General features: G+C 38.7%; 1 protein-coding gene across 1 annotated transcript in view; it reads right to left on the bottom strand.

Moving 5' to 3' along the window:
• LUZP2 (leucine zipper protein 2) overlaps window positions 1-16,572 on the bottom strand; it is a 464,145-nt gene that overhangs the window by 68,556 nt on the left and 379,017 nt on the right. The window contains exon 9 of the mRNA XM_087855355.1: window positions 818-982. Coding sequence (XP_087711481.1) covers window positions 818-982 — 165 coding nt within the window. The remainder of the gene's footprint in view (window positions 1-817; window positions 983-16,572) is intronic.

Genomic DNA, 16,572 nt, shown 5'->3' with positions numbered 1-16,572 from the left:
TTCTTTTCTTTTCTTCTAGGTTTTTATTTATTTATTTATTTGAGAGAGAGAGAGCGCACAAACAGGGGGAGGGGGAGTGGGAGAAGCAGGCTCCCCGCTGAGCACGGAGCCCGATGTGGGACTTGATCCCAAGACCCTGGGATCATGACCTGGGCCAAACGCAGATGCTTAACCAACTGAGCCACCCAGGCACCCCCAAGTGTCAGAATTTTCTTACAAGTATCCCAAGAGAGTCACATGTGCAGGAAGTGTTGAAAACTATGGCCTTAATTTTTTAAAGTAGTATCCACTTTTGTAAGGATGACTGTTACACCCCAGAAGAAAATATTTTCCATATTAAGCCTCTGGTGTATATACCTGTATGTAATATAAGATGTTTTCTTTTAATTAATTATAAATAACAGTTATTATCATTAAAATATGATTAATAACATAATTATATTAAATTCTATAACAAATATTGTATTGTTAAATTATATTATTAAGTGATTGTAATTATTATAAATAAATTGAAATAGTACTGTTAAAATATTGGTTTAAAATAATTTTAGATTATTTCAGAATAATTATGATATTAATTATTTTTATAATTAGGCAATTCTGGCTAAAAAGCACCTGGCTCTCTAAAACAAATTTTGTCTTCCAATGTTCTCCAAATGACCACAGAGACTTTACAAAGGGTTACTGTCTTCCATTTGCTTCCTAATCTTTCAGTGAATTTCATATCTTACTTGGGTCCATTCTGATGGTCACACAGAATGAAGTATAAAGACAGTGCATTACTTGCTTATACTTTCAAAGCATGACTGAGGTGTACCTGGAATTTTGAACTTGCATCAGGAATCATGGGGCCAAGTGTCCCAGGTAGAATTGGCAGCTGAGTTGGATTTGACCTCGTTAGACTCAAAGGGGGAGGTTGGTTACGGAACACGGTTGATAGGCAGAGATGTACAGTCTCTTTCATTGCTTTCAGCTGTGAGTCCTACAGAAAAAAGAGAGATGGCAACGTTTATGTGTGGTTCCAGTTGTTCTTTATTTGATTTGATTCTCCCCGTCCTCCTAGCCTACACTCATTCCCCACACAAAAACCTACCAGTTTTCAAATTGAATTGCCTAACTTCTAAACTCCACTCTGACACACTGTTTAATGCACACTCAATCTGTTTTTAGGAGCCACTGTGTCTCATGATATATTTTGAACACTGAATTTCAGAGATGTATGTTACTTGACATGAATTCAATCGAGATACTCTACTGGCAAGGACATGTCAAGTAGAAAATGTCTGTAGAAACCTGCCATCTTTCTACTGGTATCCATCTCTTTTATTACAAACCATTCCCCTGGCAATGTAGGCCCCCGTGTTTCTCAGAATAGCACGTAACACCACTCAATTTGCTCGCAGATTGGAAAAAAAATCAATGTTGTTTCTAATAAAACACTTATTTCCTGCGGGCCTTGTTAAGTGGTAGAAGTTCATCTGATGTGATTGTAAATTATAATATTTACACTTTCTTGTATTTGCATAGGATTTCACAATATTTCAGGCTCTTTCACATGCAAGAAATAATTTTATGCTTTCTAACATCTGTGGAACTGGCATCATTATTACTGTTTTACTCTGAAGAAATGAAAGTTCAGGGTTCAGACTGTTTTTCCCCCCCTGGTTTATATCACAAGGCAGACTGAACTAATGCAGACAACAATCATCTGTAACTCCCATCTTACCACAAGATTCCACTGCTAAAAATATTTTTATTTTATTTATTTAATTTTTTTAAATGGAGGGTGTTTTTTTTGAAGATTTTATTTATTTGTCAGACAGAGAGCGAGCGAGCACAAGCAGGGGGAGCTGCAGGCAGAGGGAGAAGCAGGCTCCCTGCTGAGCAAGGAGCCCGATGCAGGACTCGATCCCAGGACCCTGGGATCATGACCTGAGCCGAAGGCAGATGCTTAACTGACTAAGGCACCCAGGCATCCCTAAAAATATTTTTAAATTCTGACAGAGTAAAATAATAATAATAATAATAACAACAACAACGATAATAATATAAAGCTGAGTACAAATGACAGAGAGATCCCCCAGTGCCAAAATGGAGAGAGAAATACAACTCTTAGGAAACCTTACGGTAACTCAGGGGTAATAAAGGGCATGGATGTAGGCCCAAATAAGAAAATCTCCCATAATAGTCCATTTCAAGACTTGAGATGTGTCCTTTGCGGTAAGAGAGATGAAGAGATTAGTTACTGCGGCCAAGATCCCTGGACCAGCTGGCACATGTAGAGCGTGCCCCTTCAGAGTGGCCATGGGTCAGTGAAGCACTGAAGTCTTGTCCTCCTGTTGAGGCAGTATTCTCTGAACAGAACTACTATCTTTTATATTCTATGCCAGGAATACACCTTCATACAGTATCTGCTCCTATTTCCTGTCTCCTGAAGAGTAACGACTGTGAGTTAGATCCTTCCCAATGTCTACCTCTGAGCTTTCTACTCTTATGTGATATGTGATAAGGTTTATCTTTAAGATGACAAAGAATGTCTTTCTAGAAGAACAGTAGTTTAAGAATTCTATTTTGGTCCAGGCCAGAGATTAAAAAAACAAGACAAAAAAGAGCAGCAGGAAGAGCAGCAACTGGGAATATGTAAGAAATAGAACTGACATGTATTTCCTTCTCATTAATATTGCCCGAACAAATTGTCTAAGATGACATAACAATCTGATAAGAACTAGGCTGGAGGACTGTCATTATGTGGACAGGACAGGGCCAAGCTGGGCCAAGTTGAATGATGTCCTTTTACTCAACTTAGTCCCTTTGATCTGCTTTGCCTGAGCCCCTGAATTCTTCAATCCTATATTTGTGTCCTTCATATAATTTGTCTCTAATTTTTAATTTATATGTATATATATGTGTATATATATGTGTATATATATACACATATATATACATTTTTATATATACATATAAATTAAATATATATATATACACACACACACACGTGCAAGTTGCCTATTTTATTCAGAACTGTGTATTTAGCACTTAACATAATCCCTGACATATTAGAAGGAACTCACCAGAAAGTTTTCTGAATCAATAACTTAAACATTTGGGTGAAAATGCCATTTCTATATGTCAGGGAAGGAAAGTGATAAGCTGTATCAATGACAAGAAATGAAATAATAGTTGAAATTTCTCTTTCTACTGGTGCCTTGTTATAATCGTGGCTAAGTCTCCTCTCACTACAGAATGGGACATCGTGGCACTGTGTGCTGGGTCAGGAGTGAACTATTCCAGGTGGCACTGAACAATTTAAATATGTTTTCTGTCTCACATGTTATAGTGAGACAATGGAAATAGAGCTAATGCAACAGAGTCAGGCAAGTTTGGGCCCAGACTCAAAGTCAATGTGGCTTTGAAATGCAGACTTTCAATCATCTCAGATCATGCAGGAAGTTATGATGGCTATTTTATTCGGTGCATTTATATCTTGGCTCCTCTAAACACATGATGTGTGTAAAAGTTGTATCTATAACAGGCTTATAGTATATGTTGCCAAAACGGACAAATATCTGAGTAATGGCTGAACTTGGATGCAAAAATAAATAATGAACTGTATCAAGTTAATAGCTTAGAACATCGATTTTTCAGTAAATGCTGTTCGGGGAAGACCCATTTTCCAATGGAACAATACACGAGGATGTGCATGTATGTGATATTTTTAATTATCTGAATTTGATGTGATCATCTCATTTGTTCCTAGGGGTCTCCTGACATGGTTAGGATCATCTCAGATAACAGAATCAACATCACATAGACGTAACCTCCAACTCCCCACGGTTCACAGCCACAGTTGTAAGCTATCTTTGCTCTTGTGTTTCAACTGATTCCTAATCTCTTAGCTCCTGATTTTATTTCTTTTTTGGGCCACAAGCATACAACTTCGTTTCCTACCTTAGATTCCACCTCTATTCCTTGATTGCGTTGTAGACTGTTCCTGCCAGAGATCACAGATTGCTGTGAGCCACCTTGTCCTACTTTGCTCAGCTTTCTACCACAAAAACAGCTTTCTAGTTAGTCCCTCTGACATAATAGAGCCTGTTCCTGACACTACTCAGACTTGGCTTGACCCAGTTCCATAAGCAGGACTCAGACAATGATTTTACCCCACGACATCATTCTATTTTCATTTATACTGCTGACTGTAGTTGTAGTCTGTTTTGAAATTGCAGGTTACTGTTCACTTTGAAGGTCACTGTAACAAGATGTCACCTAATGAAATACGGTATAAACTGCAGAAGGTATGTACTTTGTCCAAGATCTTAGAACCTATGGCCTCCTAGGGTCAGTCTTGTTTCTGCCCTGCCTTTCTCCTCCTTGCCCCAAACCACTTTTCTCACTTGCTTTGCCACATAATAGTAAAATACCAACTTTTTTAGGAAGAACATGATTATCTCAATCTCTTTTTATTTACAGCCCATCAAATATTCCAAACGTATTTGCATCTTAGAGCCTTTACACTTGCTGGTTCCTGTGCCCACGAACCCCTTTTCCAAATATCTATTAGAAAACTTCCACTAAAAATTTATCTCTGTCTAGGTAGTCTCCAGGTCCCTTGTATGTAGGATAAATAATAGGTTCATTAATTTATGAAGTTAGATCTTCATTTATCTTTTTATTTATTTATTTATTTATTTATTATTTATTTATTTATTTTTTAATGATTTTTTATTATATTATGTTAGTCACCATACAGTACATCCCCGGTTTCCAATGTAAGGCTCAATGATTCATTAGTTCTGTATAACACCCAGTGCACCATGCAATACGTGCCCTCTTTACTACCCATCACCGGTCTATCCCATTCCCCCGCCCCCCTCCCCTCTGAAGTCCTCAGTTTGTTTCTCATAGTCCATAGTCTCTCATGTTTCATTCTTTTTCTGATTACCCCCCCCTTCTTTATCCCTTTCTTCCCCTACTGATCATCCTAGTTCTTATGTTCCATAGATGAGAGGAATCATATGATAGTTGTCTTTCTCTGCTTGACTTATTTCACTTAGCATTATCTCCTCCAGTGCTGTCCATGTTGTAGCAAATGTTGAGAACTCGTTCTTTCTGATAGCTGAGTAATATTCCATCGTATATATGGACCACAACTTCTTAATCCAGTCATCTGTTGAAGGGCATCTCGGCTCCTTCCACGATTTAGCTATTGTGGACATTGCTGCTATGAACATTGGGGCGCATATGGCCCTTCTCTTCACTACGTCTGTATCTTTGGGGTAAATACCCAGTAGTGCAATGGCTGGATCATAGGGTAGCTCAATTTTTAACTTTTTAAGGGACCTCCACACTGTTTTCCAGAGTGGCTGTACCAACTTGCATCCCCACCAACAATGTAGGAGGGATCCCCTTTCTCCACATCCTCTCCAACAATTGTTGTTTCTTGCCTTGTCTATTTTTGCCATTCTAACTGGCGTAAGGTGGTATCTCAGTGTGGTTTTGATTTGAATTTCCTTGATGGCTAATGATTTTGAACATTTTTTCATGTGTCTGTTAGCCATTTGTATGTCTTCATTGGAAAAGTGTCTGTTCATATCTTCTGCCCATTTTTTGATTTGTTTATTTGTTTCTCGTGTATTGAGTTTGAGAAGTTCTTTGTAGATCTTGGATACCAGTCCTTTATCTGTAGTGTCATTTGCAAATATCTTCTCCCATTCCGTGGGCTGCCTCTTAGTTTTTCTGACTGTTTCCTTGGCTGTGCAGAAACTTTTAATCTTGATGAAGTCCCATAAATTCATTTTATCTTTTGTTTCTCTTGCCTTTGGGGATGTGTCATGAAAAAGGTTGCTTTGGCCGATGTCGTAGAGGTTGTTGCCTATGTTCTCCTCTAGAATTTTGATGGATTCCTGTCTCACATCGAGGTCTTTCATCCATTTGGAGTTTATTTTTGTGTATGGTGTGAGATAGTGGTCAAGTTTCATTCTCTTGCATGTAGCTGTCCAATTTTCCCAGCACCATTTATTGAAGAGACTGTCTTTTTCCCACCGGATGTTTTTTCCTGCTTTATCAAATATTAGTTGCCCAAAGAGCCGAGGGTCCATTTCTGGGCTCTCTATTCTGTTCCATTGGTCTATGTGTCTGTTTTTGTGCCAGTACCATGCTGTCTTTGTGATCACAGCTTTGTAGTACAGCTCGAAATCCGGCATTGTGATGCCCCCAGCTTTGTTTTTCCTTTTCAGCAGTTCCTTGGAGATTCGGGGCCTTTTCTGTTTCCATACAAATTTAAGGACTGTTTGTTCCAGTTCTTTGAAAAATGTCCTTGGTATTTTGATCGGGATAGCATTGAAAGTGTAGATTGCTCTGGGTAGCATGGACATTTTAACTATGTTAATTCTTCCGATCCATGAGCATGGAATATCTTTCCATCTTTTTATGTCTTCCTCAATGTCTTTCAAGAGTGATTTATAGTTTCTAGAATATAGGTCCTTTACGTCTCTGGTTAAGTTAATTCCAAGGTAACGTATGGTTTTTGGTGCTATTGTAAATGGGATGGATTCCCTAATTTGTCTTTCTTTGGTCTCGTTATTCGTGTATAGAAATGCAACTGATTTCTGAGCATTTATTTTGTATCCTGCCACGTTACTGAATTGCTCTATAACTTCTAATAATTTGGGAGTGGCTTCTTTTGGGTTTTCCATATAGAGTATCATGTCATCTGCAAAGAGAGACATTTTGACTTCTTCTTTGCCAATTTGAATACCTTTGATCCCTTTTTGTCATCTGATTGCTGTTGCAAGGACTTCTAGTACTATGTTGAATAATAGTGGCGAGAGTGGGCATCCTTGTCGTGTTCCTGATCTTAAGGGAAAGGCTTCCAGCTATTTGCAGTAGGCTTTTCATAGATGGCTTTTATGAGATTGAGAAATGTACCTTCTATTCCTACACTCTGAAGGGTTTTTATCAGGAAAGGATGCTGTATTTTGTCAAATGCTTTTTCGGCATCGATTGAGAGGATCATATGGTTCCTGAGTCTTTTCTTGTTGATATGATGTATCACGCTGATTGATTTGCGAATATTGAACCACGCTTGCATCCCAGGTATGAATCCCACTTGATCGTGATGGATAATCCTTTTAATGTATTGTTGGATTCTATTAGCAAGTATCTTGTTGAGGATTTTGGCGTCCATATTCATTAGGGAAATAGGTCTGTAATTCTCCTTTTTGATGGGGTCTTTGCCTGGTTTGGGGATCAAGGTAATATTGGCCTCATAGAATGAGTTTGGTAGCTTTCCTTCTGTTTCTATTTTTTGAAATAGCTTTAGGAGAATAGGTATTATTTCTTCTTTGAATGTTTGGTAGAATTCCCCAGGAAAACCGTCCAGGCCTGGAGTTTTGTTATTTGGAATGTTGTTTATCACTGACTCAATTTCTTCATAATTAATTGGCCTGTTTAAGGAATCAATTTCTTCCGGTTTCAATCTTGGTAGTTTATAGGTTTCCAGGAAGGATTCCATCTCTTCCAGATTGCTTAGTTTATTGGCATATAGCTGTTGATAAAAATTTCTAATAATCCTTCCAATTTCAATGGTGCTCGTCGTGACCTCTCCTTTTTCATTCATAATTTTAATAATCTGGGTCCTTTCTCTTTTCTTTTGGATAAGTCTTGCCAGTGGTCTGTCAATTTTATTGATTCTCTCAAAGAACCAGCTTCTAGTCCTGTTGATCTGCTCTACTGTACTTCTGGTTTCTGCTTGATTGATTTCAGCTCTAATTTTGGTCAACTGCTTCCTCGTGCATGGATGAGGCCTGTCCCTCTGTTGCTGTTCCAGCTTCTTGAGGTGAGAATATAAAAACTGCATTTTAGATTTTTCTATTCTTTTGAGTGAGGCTTGGATGGCTATGTATTTCCCCCTTAGGACTGCCTTTGCAGTATCCCATAGGTTTTGGACTGTTGTATTTTCATTCTCATTGGTCTCCATAAATTGTTTAATTTGATTTTTGATTTCCTGGCTTATCGAGTCATTCCTGAGCAGGATGGTTCTTAGTCTCCAAGTGTTTGAGTTTCTTCCAAATTTTTCCTTGTGGTTGAGTTCCAATTTCAGAGCGTTGTGGTCTGAGAATATGCAGGGGATAATTTCAATCTTTTGGTATCGGTTGAGACCTGTTTTGTGTCCCAGAACATGGTCTATTCTTGAGAATGTTCCATGGGCATTAGAATAGAATGAGTATTCTTTGGTTCTGGGGTGTAGTGTTCTATATATATCTATGAGGTCCAACTCGTCGAGTATGGCATTCAAAGCCTTTGATTCTTTGCTTAGTTTTTGCCAGGGTGTTCTGTCTATTTCTGATAGTGGAGTGTTGAGGTCCCCTACTATTAATGTATTTTTATCTATGTGTCTCTTTATTCTGGTTAAGAGTTGGCTTGTGTATCTTGCTGCTCCCCTGTTGGGGGCATATATATTTATAATTGTCATATCCACTTGTTGAATATTTCCCTTAAGAATAATATAGTGCCCTTCTGCATCTCTAACTATAGTCTGTAGTTTAAAATCCAATTTATCTGATATGAGAATTGCTACCCCAGCTTTCTTTTGAGGTCCATTTGCGTGAAAGATGGTACTCCAACCCCTTACTCTCAGTCTGAATGCATCTTTGGGTTTGAAATGAGTCTCTTGTAGACAGCAAATGGATGGGTCATTTCTTTTTATCCAATTTGCAACCCTGTGGCGTTTTATGGGATGGTTCAAACCATTTACATTAAGACTGAGTACTGAGAGATATGATTTTAATGTTGCCATGTTGCCAGTAAAGTCTTTGTTTGTATTGGCTGTGACTTTCTGTTCTGTATCACTCTTGGGGCCTTTTTACTTTTATAGAACCCCCCGTAATATCTCCTGTAGGGCTGGTTTCGTGGTTACAAAATTGGTTAGTGACTGGCGATTCTGAAATGTCTTTATTTCTCCATCAATTCTGAATGACAGCCTTGCTGGATAAAGGATCCTTGGCTGCATGTTTTTCTCTGAAAGAGCTTTAAATATGCTCCCCCAACCCTTTCTCTCATTCCAGGTCTGTGTAGACAGGTCTGACGTAATTCTGATGCTTTTGCCTTGGTACGTGAGAAATTTCTTTGCCCTGGCCGCTTTCAATACTGTATCCTTGCATCTAATATTTGCGAAATGCACTATGACGTGACGTGGCGTAGGTTTGTCATGGTTGAGCTTGGGAGGGGTCCTCTCTGCCTCTTGGACACGAATGTTTGTTTCCCTTGCTAGATTAGGGAAGTTTTCAGCTACAATTTGTTCAAATATCTCTTCTAGACCTCTGTTTTTCTCCACCCCCTCGGGGATGCCGATGATTCTAACATTGGATCGTTTCATTGAGTCAGTAATCTCCCGTAACCTACATTCGTGGGCGTGGATTTTTTTCAGACCATCTTCTATTTTCATTTTTTCCTCTATTAACCCATCCTCCAATTCACTAACCCGTTCCTCTGCTTCTGCGACCCTGGCCGTCAGAGCCTCTAGTTTTGCCTGCATTTGGCTCATAGAATTTTTAATTTCTGTCACATTCGCTCTCATTTCTGTCCTTAAGGATTCTATATTCTCAGTAACCTTTTCGTTAATAGTTTTTTCAATTCTACTCATCATTTTGACCATCGTTACTCTGAATTCCATTTCTGATAATTTGGTTACATCCATATCCATTATTTCTGTGGCAGAGGCCACAGACTCACTGTCTTTTCTTTGCTGGGGGGGTGCCTCTCTTTCTTGTCATTCTGATGTAGAGAGGTTGCGGGGTTTCCAGAGCCCAAATTATTGACTGGGTCCCAGGCCGTGCCCCTTGTTTTATAGGGATCTTAGGGATGTGGGCTTCTTCTTTAAAGATTTTATTTATTTATTTATGTGGCAGCCAACCAGCGAGAGAGGGAACAGAAGCAGGGGAGTGGGAGAGGAAGAAGCAGGCTCCCAGCGGAGGAGCCTGATGAGGGACTCCTTTCCGGAACGCCGGGATCACGCCCTAAGCCGAAGGCAGGCGCTCAGTGACTGCGCCACCCAGGCGCCTCGGGTTGTGGGCTTCTTGATTTTTCAGCCTGCCTTCTGGGGGAGGGGCCTGCCGCGCCGATACTCAGGCAGCCATGTTTGGGTAGAGTCTCGGCGTCCCCTGCGAGGGGGGATGGGGTTGGGCACTCCCTGAGCCGGTATTTCCAGGCTTTTGTTCACTGGCGGCTTTCCCTGGCGGTTTGCTGTGCCTCTTCTGAGGGTCAGAGCAGCAGCGGCCGAATTTCAGCCTCTGTCACAGAACAGAGGGATTGCGGCCCGTTCTCTACTAATGTTCTGGCCACTTTAACTCTGTTTCTGTTGGTGCTGCTCAACCCTGCAGCGTCCCGGGATGTGCGCCCCACACCCGGCGTCCCAGCCCTCACTTCCAGGGCCGGAGTCTCTGTCCTTTGTGTTTCTAATGCCGCCAGCCGCCAGCCGCCCCGCGCGCGCTCCCGGATCTCCCGGTCTCAGTCTGGATCCAGTGAGCACACCGGGATTCCGGTGTTCCGCGAGATGCCTGGTGGCGCGCGCACCCGGCTCACGGTCTCAGTCTGCTGTTTTGCGGGTGCCGACCTCGAGTCCGCCCGCTCCCCCGTGCAGGTGGCTGCCGCTTCCCGGCGCCAGAGCGCGGCGGCTCCCTCCCCCTTCCGTTTATCTTCCGATATCTGTGCACGGTTTCATGGCTCCCCGCTTCGTACCTCAATACTCAGCGCTGGAGATGTTCATTTGTAGAGATCCAGATGTGTCTTCCTGCGTCTCAGGCTGGTTCCGTGGTTGTTTAGGCTGGTCTGGTACCGATCCAGCTCGACTCGGAGGACCGGCTGAAAACGGTGTCTCCTACTGCTCCGCCATCTTAACTCCTCAGATCTTCATTTATCTATTCAATCAATAGCTACCTACGATGCTCCTGGTATGTGTCAGACACAGATGGCAAAACAGGTTCTTGTTCTTTTGCTCCTTAGTCCTGGGGGTCTGTGCAGGTTGCCTAACATCTGTCATCTTTTTTTTTTTCTTTTTCAAGATTTTACTTATTTATTTATATTTTAGAGAGCATGCACACAGGAGCAGGGGAAAGAACAGAGGCAGACAGAGGGGGAAAGGCTTTCAAGCAGACTCCAAGCAGAGCTGGATCTCAAGACCCTGAGATCACGACCTGAGCAGAAACCAAGAGTCAGATGCTTGACCGACTGAGCCATCCAGGTGCCCCTCACATGTGTCATCTTTAATATGGATGTAAATAATGCATGACTTCCTGGGTAAAATTTTGTGACAGTCAGATGCAGTAGAAATTTTTATTTTATTTTATTATTTTATTTTTTTAGTGTTATGCTTATTCTTTGCTTCCATTTATCCCACATATTTATACATATACATAATGTGTACATTAAGGTATATATGACCAATTTAATTTTCTCAGCATTTCTTCAATATCTATAAGCCTCTCTTTTCCATACTTACATAAATAAAGATTTTTTTATATGAAAGTTTGAGAGATAGATTTGCATACTATAAAGTTGTTTTTACATTCCAGTAGCTGAGGCTACCTATAATTCATAAGATATTGCCAAATAAATAATTGATTGTTTGGAAAAACAAGGCCGATTCTTAGATCATGAGATTATTATTGTTTATGTTGTGATAGTAAACTGAAACTTCTTTTATTAAACATGTCACGAGAACCAAGTTAGAGTGTGAAGATGTTTTCATGATATTTATGAGGTATTTGAGGTTATTTGAAGCCCAGATATAACATTCTTAGAAGCTAGGCACCTGAAGAGAGTAAAAAAGTCTCATATAAAGATGATGGAGAGAGGTAAAAAGCAATTTCATTAAACTGTAGTTTTTACCCATTTTGAAGTGAGCTAGCATTTCTACCTGCATTTATGACTGCAGTTTATGAGCCTCATACATATGGTACAAGAGATTTGTTGAAACCGACCTCTAGTAATATGAAATGCTTTTATAGTTTACTGTAGCAAAAGGAATGACAAGATCCTGAAGGTTAAAGAGAAAAATTGTTAACACTGACAGGCAGTCTCTACAATCCCATTCATTGATGTTAATAATTACTATGCTTACTGAGTGTTTTCCATGTGCCAAGAGTTCTTAGTACTTCACTTTTTTGGATGCACACAGTTTTCTCACTACCCTTATAAAGTAAGGTTTATTAGTATTCCATTTTGTAGTGATGCATAAAGAATTTGAGGAATTTGAACATGGTCATTCAGTGGAGGAGTTACGATTGAAGAAAGGCGGACTGATTCTGGGAACCTTTTTAAACACTGCAACATAAAGCCTCTCATGCTAAATCTAGACTGTAGCATGGTGTAGGCTAGGCACACCTAAGCGGGGAGTGAATAGAGATGGGGTGGAGAAAAGCACAGAATGGGTAGACGAAGGAGAAAAAAAACCTCTATATTAACCTGGAGTTCTGTGACTCAGGCCAAATTATAATTTGCCCATTTAGTATTACATGACTACGCCAGTTTGTACAACACACAAGTACATGAAATGCATTCATTCTCTGTGCTTCTGGGAACTTATGGCTCCACAAACAATTATTTCCTCATTTTTAGTGCCCAACAAAATGTGAGAGGTGTGGAACTCTAGACCATATATCATAGATGTTTTCTGTTTTCCATAGATCCTACCGCAAGGTAGTCACACGAATGGCATTTCAAACCTATTTAGCCATTTCGAACCTAAGTGGATAATCTGAAGTCAGATCAGGGAAAAGATTTAATGTAAGGAAGAACATTCCAACAGTCAGAGTTGCTAAGAAAAAAATCAGAGGAGGCTGGGCTGCCTCGGGATCACAGGAATCCCATGTCTTCCTAGGATTTAAAGCATTTTGTAGAGATTGTGGTAGGGGTTAGAGAATGGATTAAAAAAAAAAAAAAGATGGTTTAGTTGAATTTTAGGATTTATACGTATCTCTGATTTTCTGATTCTCCCAACTCTATAAAGAGTTTTGTCCCTTTTTAAAAAGTAATATTATGTAGCATGAATTGGATATAGTCAGAGATTAACATAAATTAGTATAAACTTTTTTCATAAATTACAAAACCTCATAAAACTGGATGAATTATACTTGGTCTACTCTATAAAATGGCATGCAGGCTTCCTTAAAGCTACTAAATATTATTTTAAATACTTGGAAAAATATAAAATGAGACAATCACAATGGAACAGAGTTGTTAAAGTATCTAGTAGTTCATTCAAAACATTTGTCCCAAAGATCTAAACCTTAACAAAGAATATCATCAGAATTCACAAAATGCCCTTACTAATTTGTTACTGCAACACTTTCTAGATATCCTCTTTGAAAAGTTATTTATGTTAGCTATGAAGTGGTTTTGGTCATATGTAGTAATGAAAGTGCCTATGTGAGACCCAAGTCCCTGGGAAGTGGAATTTTAGCCTGGTCCTTCAAAACTACTGCATAGCAAGGAGATACCATAAGAACTCCAAAATGAATCAACCTGAAATATTCCATCTCCTCTATCCTGTGTCAAAACACCCATAGTTTAACCTGGTGGTTAGGAAACAACCTCTTTTCTTTACACAGCTGCTAAATGTATACAGCATACTATCGCAAAGCAAGTCTATGATCATCTTACTTACTTATTTTTTTTTTTTTAAATGGTTGCTAAGCTGTGGTCACAAAAATGGAAAGCTCTTGACAACAGATAGCACACTTTCTTCATTGTTTAAAATAACATTTTGAAAAATACAGAGGCATATAGAGAACAATATAACAATTATAACCTAACCAAAGAGGTAAAGGATCTATACCTAGAAACTACAGAACACTTATGAAAGAAATTGAGGAAGACACAAAAAGATGGAAAAACATTCCATGCTCATGGATTGGAAGAATAAACATTGTTAAAATGTCTATGCTGCCTAGAGCAATCTACACTTTCAATGCCATTCCTATTAAAATACCATTGGCATTTTTCAAAGAGCTGGAACAAACAATCCTGAAATTTGTATGGAACCTGAAAAGACCCCAAATCACCAAGGGAATGATGAAAAAGAAAAACAAAGCTAGGGACATTATGTTGCCTGACTTCAAGCTGTATTACAAAGCTGTGGTCACCAAGGAGCATGGTATTGGCACAAAAACAGACACACAGACCAATGGAACAGAACAGAGACTCCAGAAATGGACCCTCAACTCTATGGTTAACTAATCTTTCACAGATCAGGAAAAAATATCCAATGGAAAAAAGACAGTCTTTTCAATAAGTGGTGCTGGGAAAATTGGACAGCTACATATAGAAGAATGAAACTGGAACATTCCCTTATACCATACACAAAGATAAACTCAAAATGGATGAAAGACCTTAGTGTGAGACAGGAATCCATCAAAATCCTAGAGGAGAACATAGGCAGTGATCTCTTCAACATCAGCCACAGGAACTTCTTTCAAGACACGTCTCCAAAGACAAGTGAAACAAAAGCAAAAACGAACTTTTGGGACTTCATCAAGATAAAAGCTTCTGCACAGCAAAAGACACAGTTAAAAAAAGTAAGAGGCAGCCCACAGAATGGGAGAAGATATTTGCAAATGACCTTAGAGATAAAGGATTGAAATCCAAGATACATAAAGAACTTTTCAAACTCAACACTCAAAAAACAAATAACCCAGTCAAAAAATGGGCAGAAGACATGAACAGACACTTCTCCAAAGAAGACATATAAATGGTTAACAGACACATGAAAAAATGTGTCTGTTAACATCACTAGCCATCAGGGAAATACAAATCAAAACCACAATGAGATGCCACCTTACACCAATTAGAATGGCAAAAATTAACAAAACAGGAAACAACAAATGTTGGTGAGGATGTGGAGAAAGGGAAACCCTCTTACACTGTTGGTGGGAATGCAAGCTGGTACAGCCACTCTGGAAAACAGTATGGAGGTTCCTCAAGATGTTGAAGATAGAGCTACCCTACAATCCAGCAATTGCACTACTAGGTATTTACCGCAAAGATACAGATGTAGTGAAAAAAAGGGCTACATGCACCCCAATGTTCATAGCAGCATTGTCCACAATAGCTAAACTGTGGAAGGAGCCGAGATGCCCTTCAACAGATGAATGGATAAAGAAGATGTGGTACATATATGCAATGGAATATTACTCAACCATCAGAAAGGATGAATACCCACCATTTGCATTGACATGGATGGAACTGGAGGGGATTATGCTAAGTAAAGTAAGTCAAGCAGAGAAAGACAATTATCATATGGTTTCACTCATATGTGGAACATAAGCAATAGCATGGAGGACCATAGGGGAAGGGAGGGAAATCTGAGGGGGAGATATCAGAGAGGGAGATGAACCATGAGAGACTATGGACACTGGGAAACAGACTGGGGGTGTCAGAGGGGGGGGTTGGGGGGAGGGGGCAACATGGTGATGGGTATTAAGGAGGGCGCATGTTGTGATGAGCACTGGTTGTTATATGTAACTAATGAATCACTGAACACTACATCAAAAACTAATGATGTACTACACAGTGGCTAACTGAGCGTAATAAAAAAAAAGAAAAAAACAATTAGAACAAATATCAGGTAAATATCAATCTTAATTAAATGTTAAAAAGCATCATGTTTATTATATATTATATATTTGTCATATATGCTATTTATTATACTTTTATAAAATATATATGATGACATGTATATACATATTGGTAATATATATGTACACATGTATTACATATACCTAATGAATATATATAAGGTTTATACTATATGATGCATGTATATAATGTGTACAATATATATGTGTGTATAACTTAAAGACTATCTGTGTTTATATAATTATTGGAAAATGAAACACTTGGGAAACAGTAGAATAATTGTAAGCATCCTCAGTGTGATTTTACTCCATCTTTCCCCAAAGGCAATTGGGTCCTTGAATTCGATAGGTATTTTTCTACTTCATCTATTTATATGATATTTAATCCAAAACAAACATGATTTGTGTATTTGAACAACTGTTAAATACCATACATATAATTCTGAATTTTTCTTTACTTAACAGTGTATGTTACAGATGTATTAATATTGATATAAATCTCTTTATATTTATTTATTAATATTAAATCTTGATTACTATGAAAATATGAGTTTAGAAAATATATGAAATTTATATGGTAATTCTAACAGTAAAAATTTAAATTATTTCAATTTGGTATTAATACAAACATTGTTGTATTTCCTGTCCTTATGCATGTTTCCAAGCACATAGGGATAAGTGCAAATTCTAGGATACACACACTTAAAAACTGATTTAATAATTACACTCCCACTACAAATGTATCAGAATTTGGGATCATCAGACTTTTTAATGTGTACCAATCTGATGGTGTTGAGATGACATCTCATTGTTTTTATTCACAGTTTTATTTTTCTTAGTTAAGTATCTGTTGCTAATAAATTGTACTAAAATTTAGCAGAATGAAAAAGTGCATGGGTCTTAAGTGTGCTTTTAAAAATTTATATACAATTTTAAGCAA

The sequence above is a fragment of the Ursus americanus genome, chromosome 24, assembly GCF_024610735.1.
Source record: "Ursus americanus isolate L20-20 chromosome 24, mUrsAme1.1.p, whole genome shotgun sequence".
Classification (NCBI taxonomy): domain Eukaryota; kingdom Metazoa; phylum Chordata; class Mammalia; order Carnivora; family Ursidae; genus Ursus; species Ursus americanus.
The sequence above is the reverse complement of the archived record's forward strand: the minus strand, read 5'-3'. Positions and strand labels throughout refer to the sequence as shown.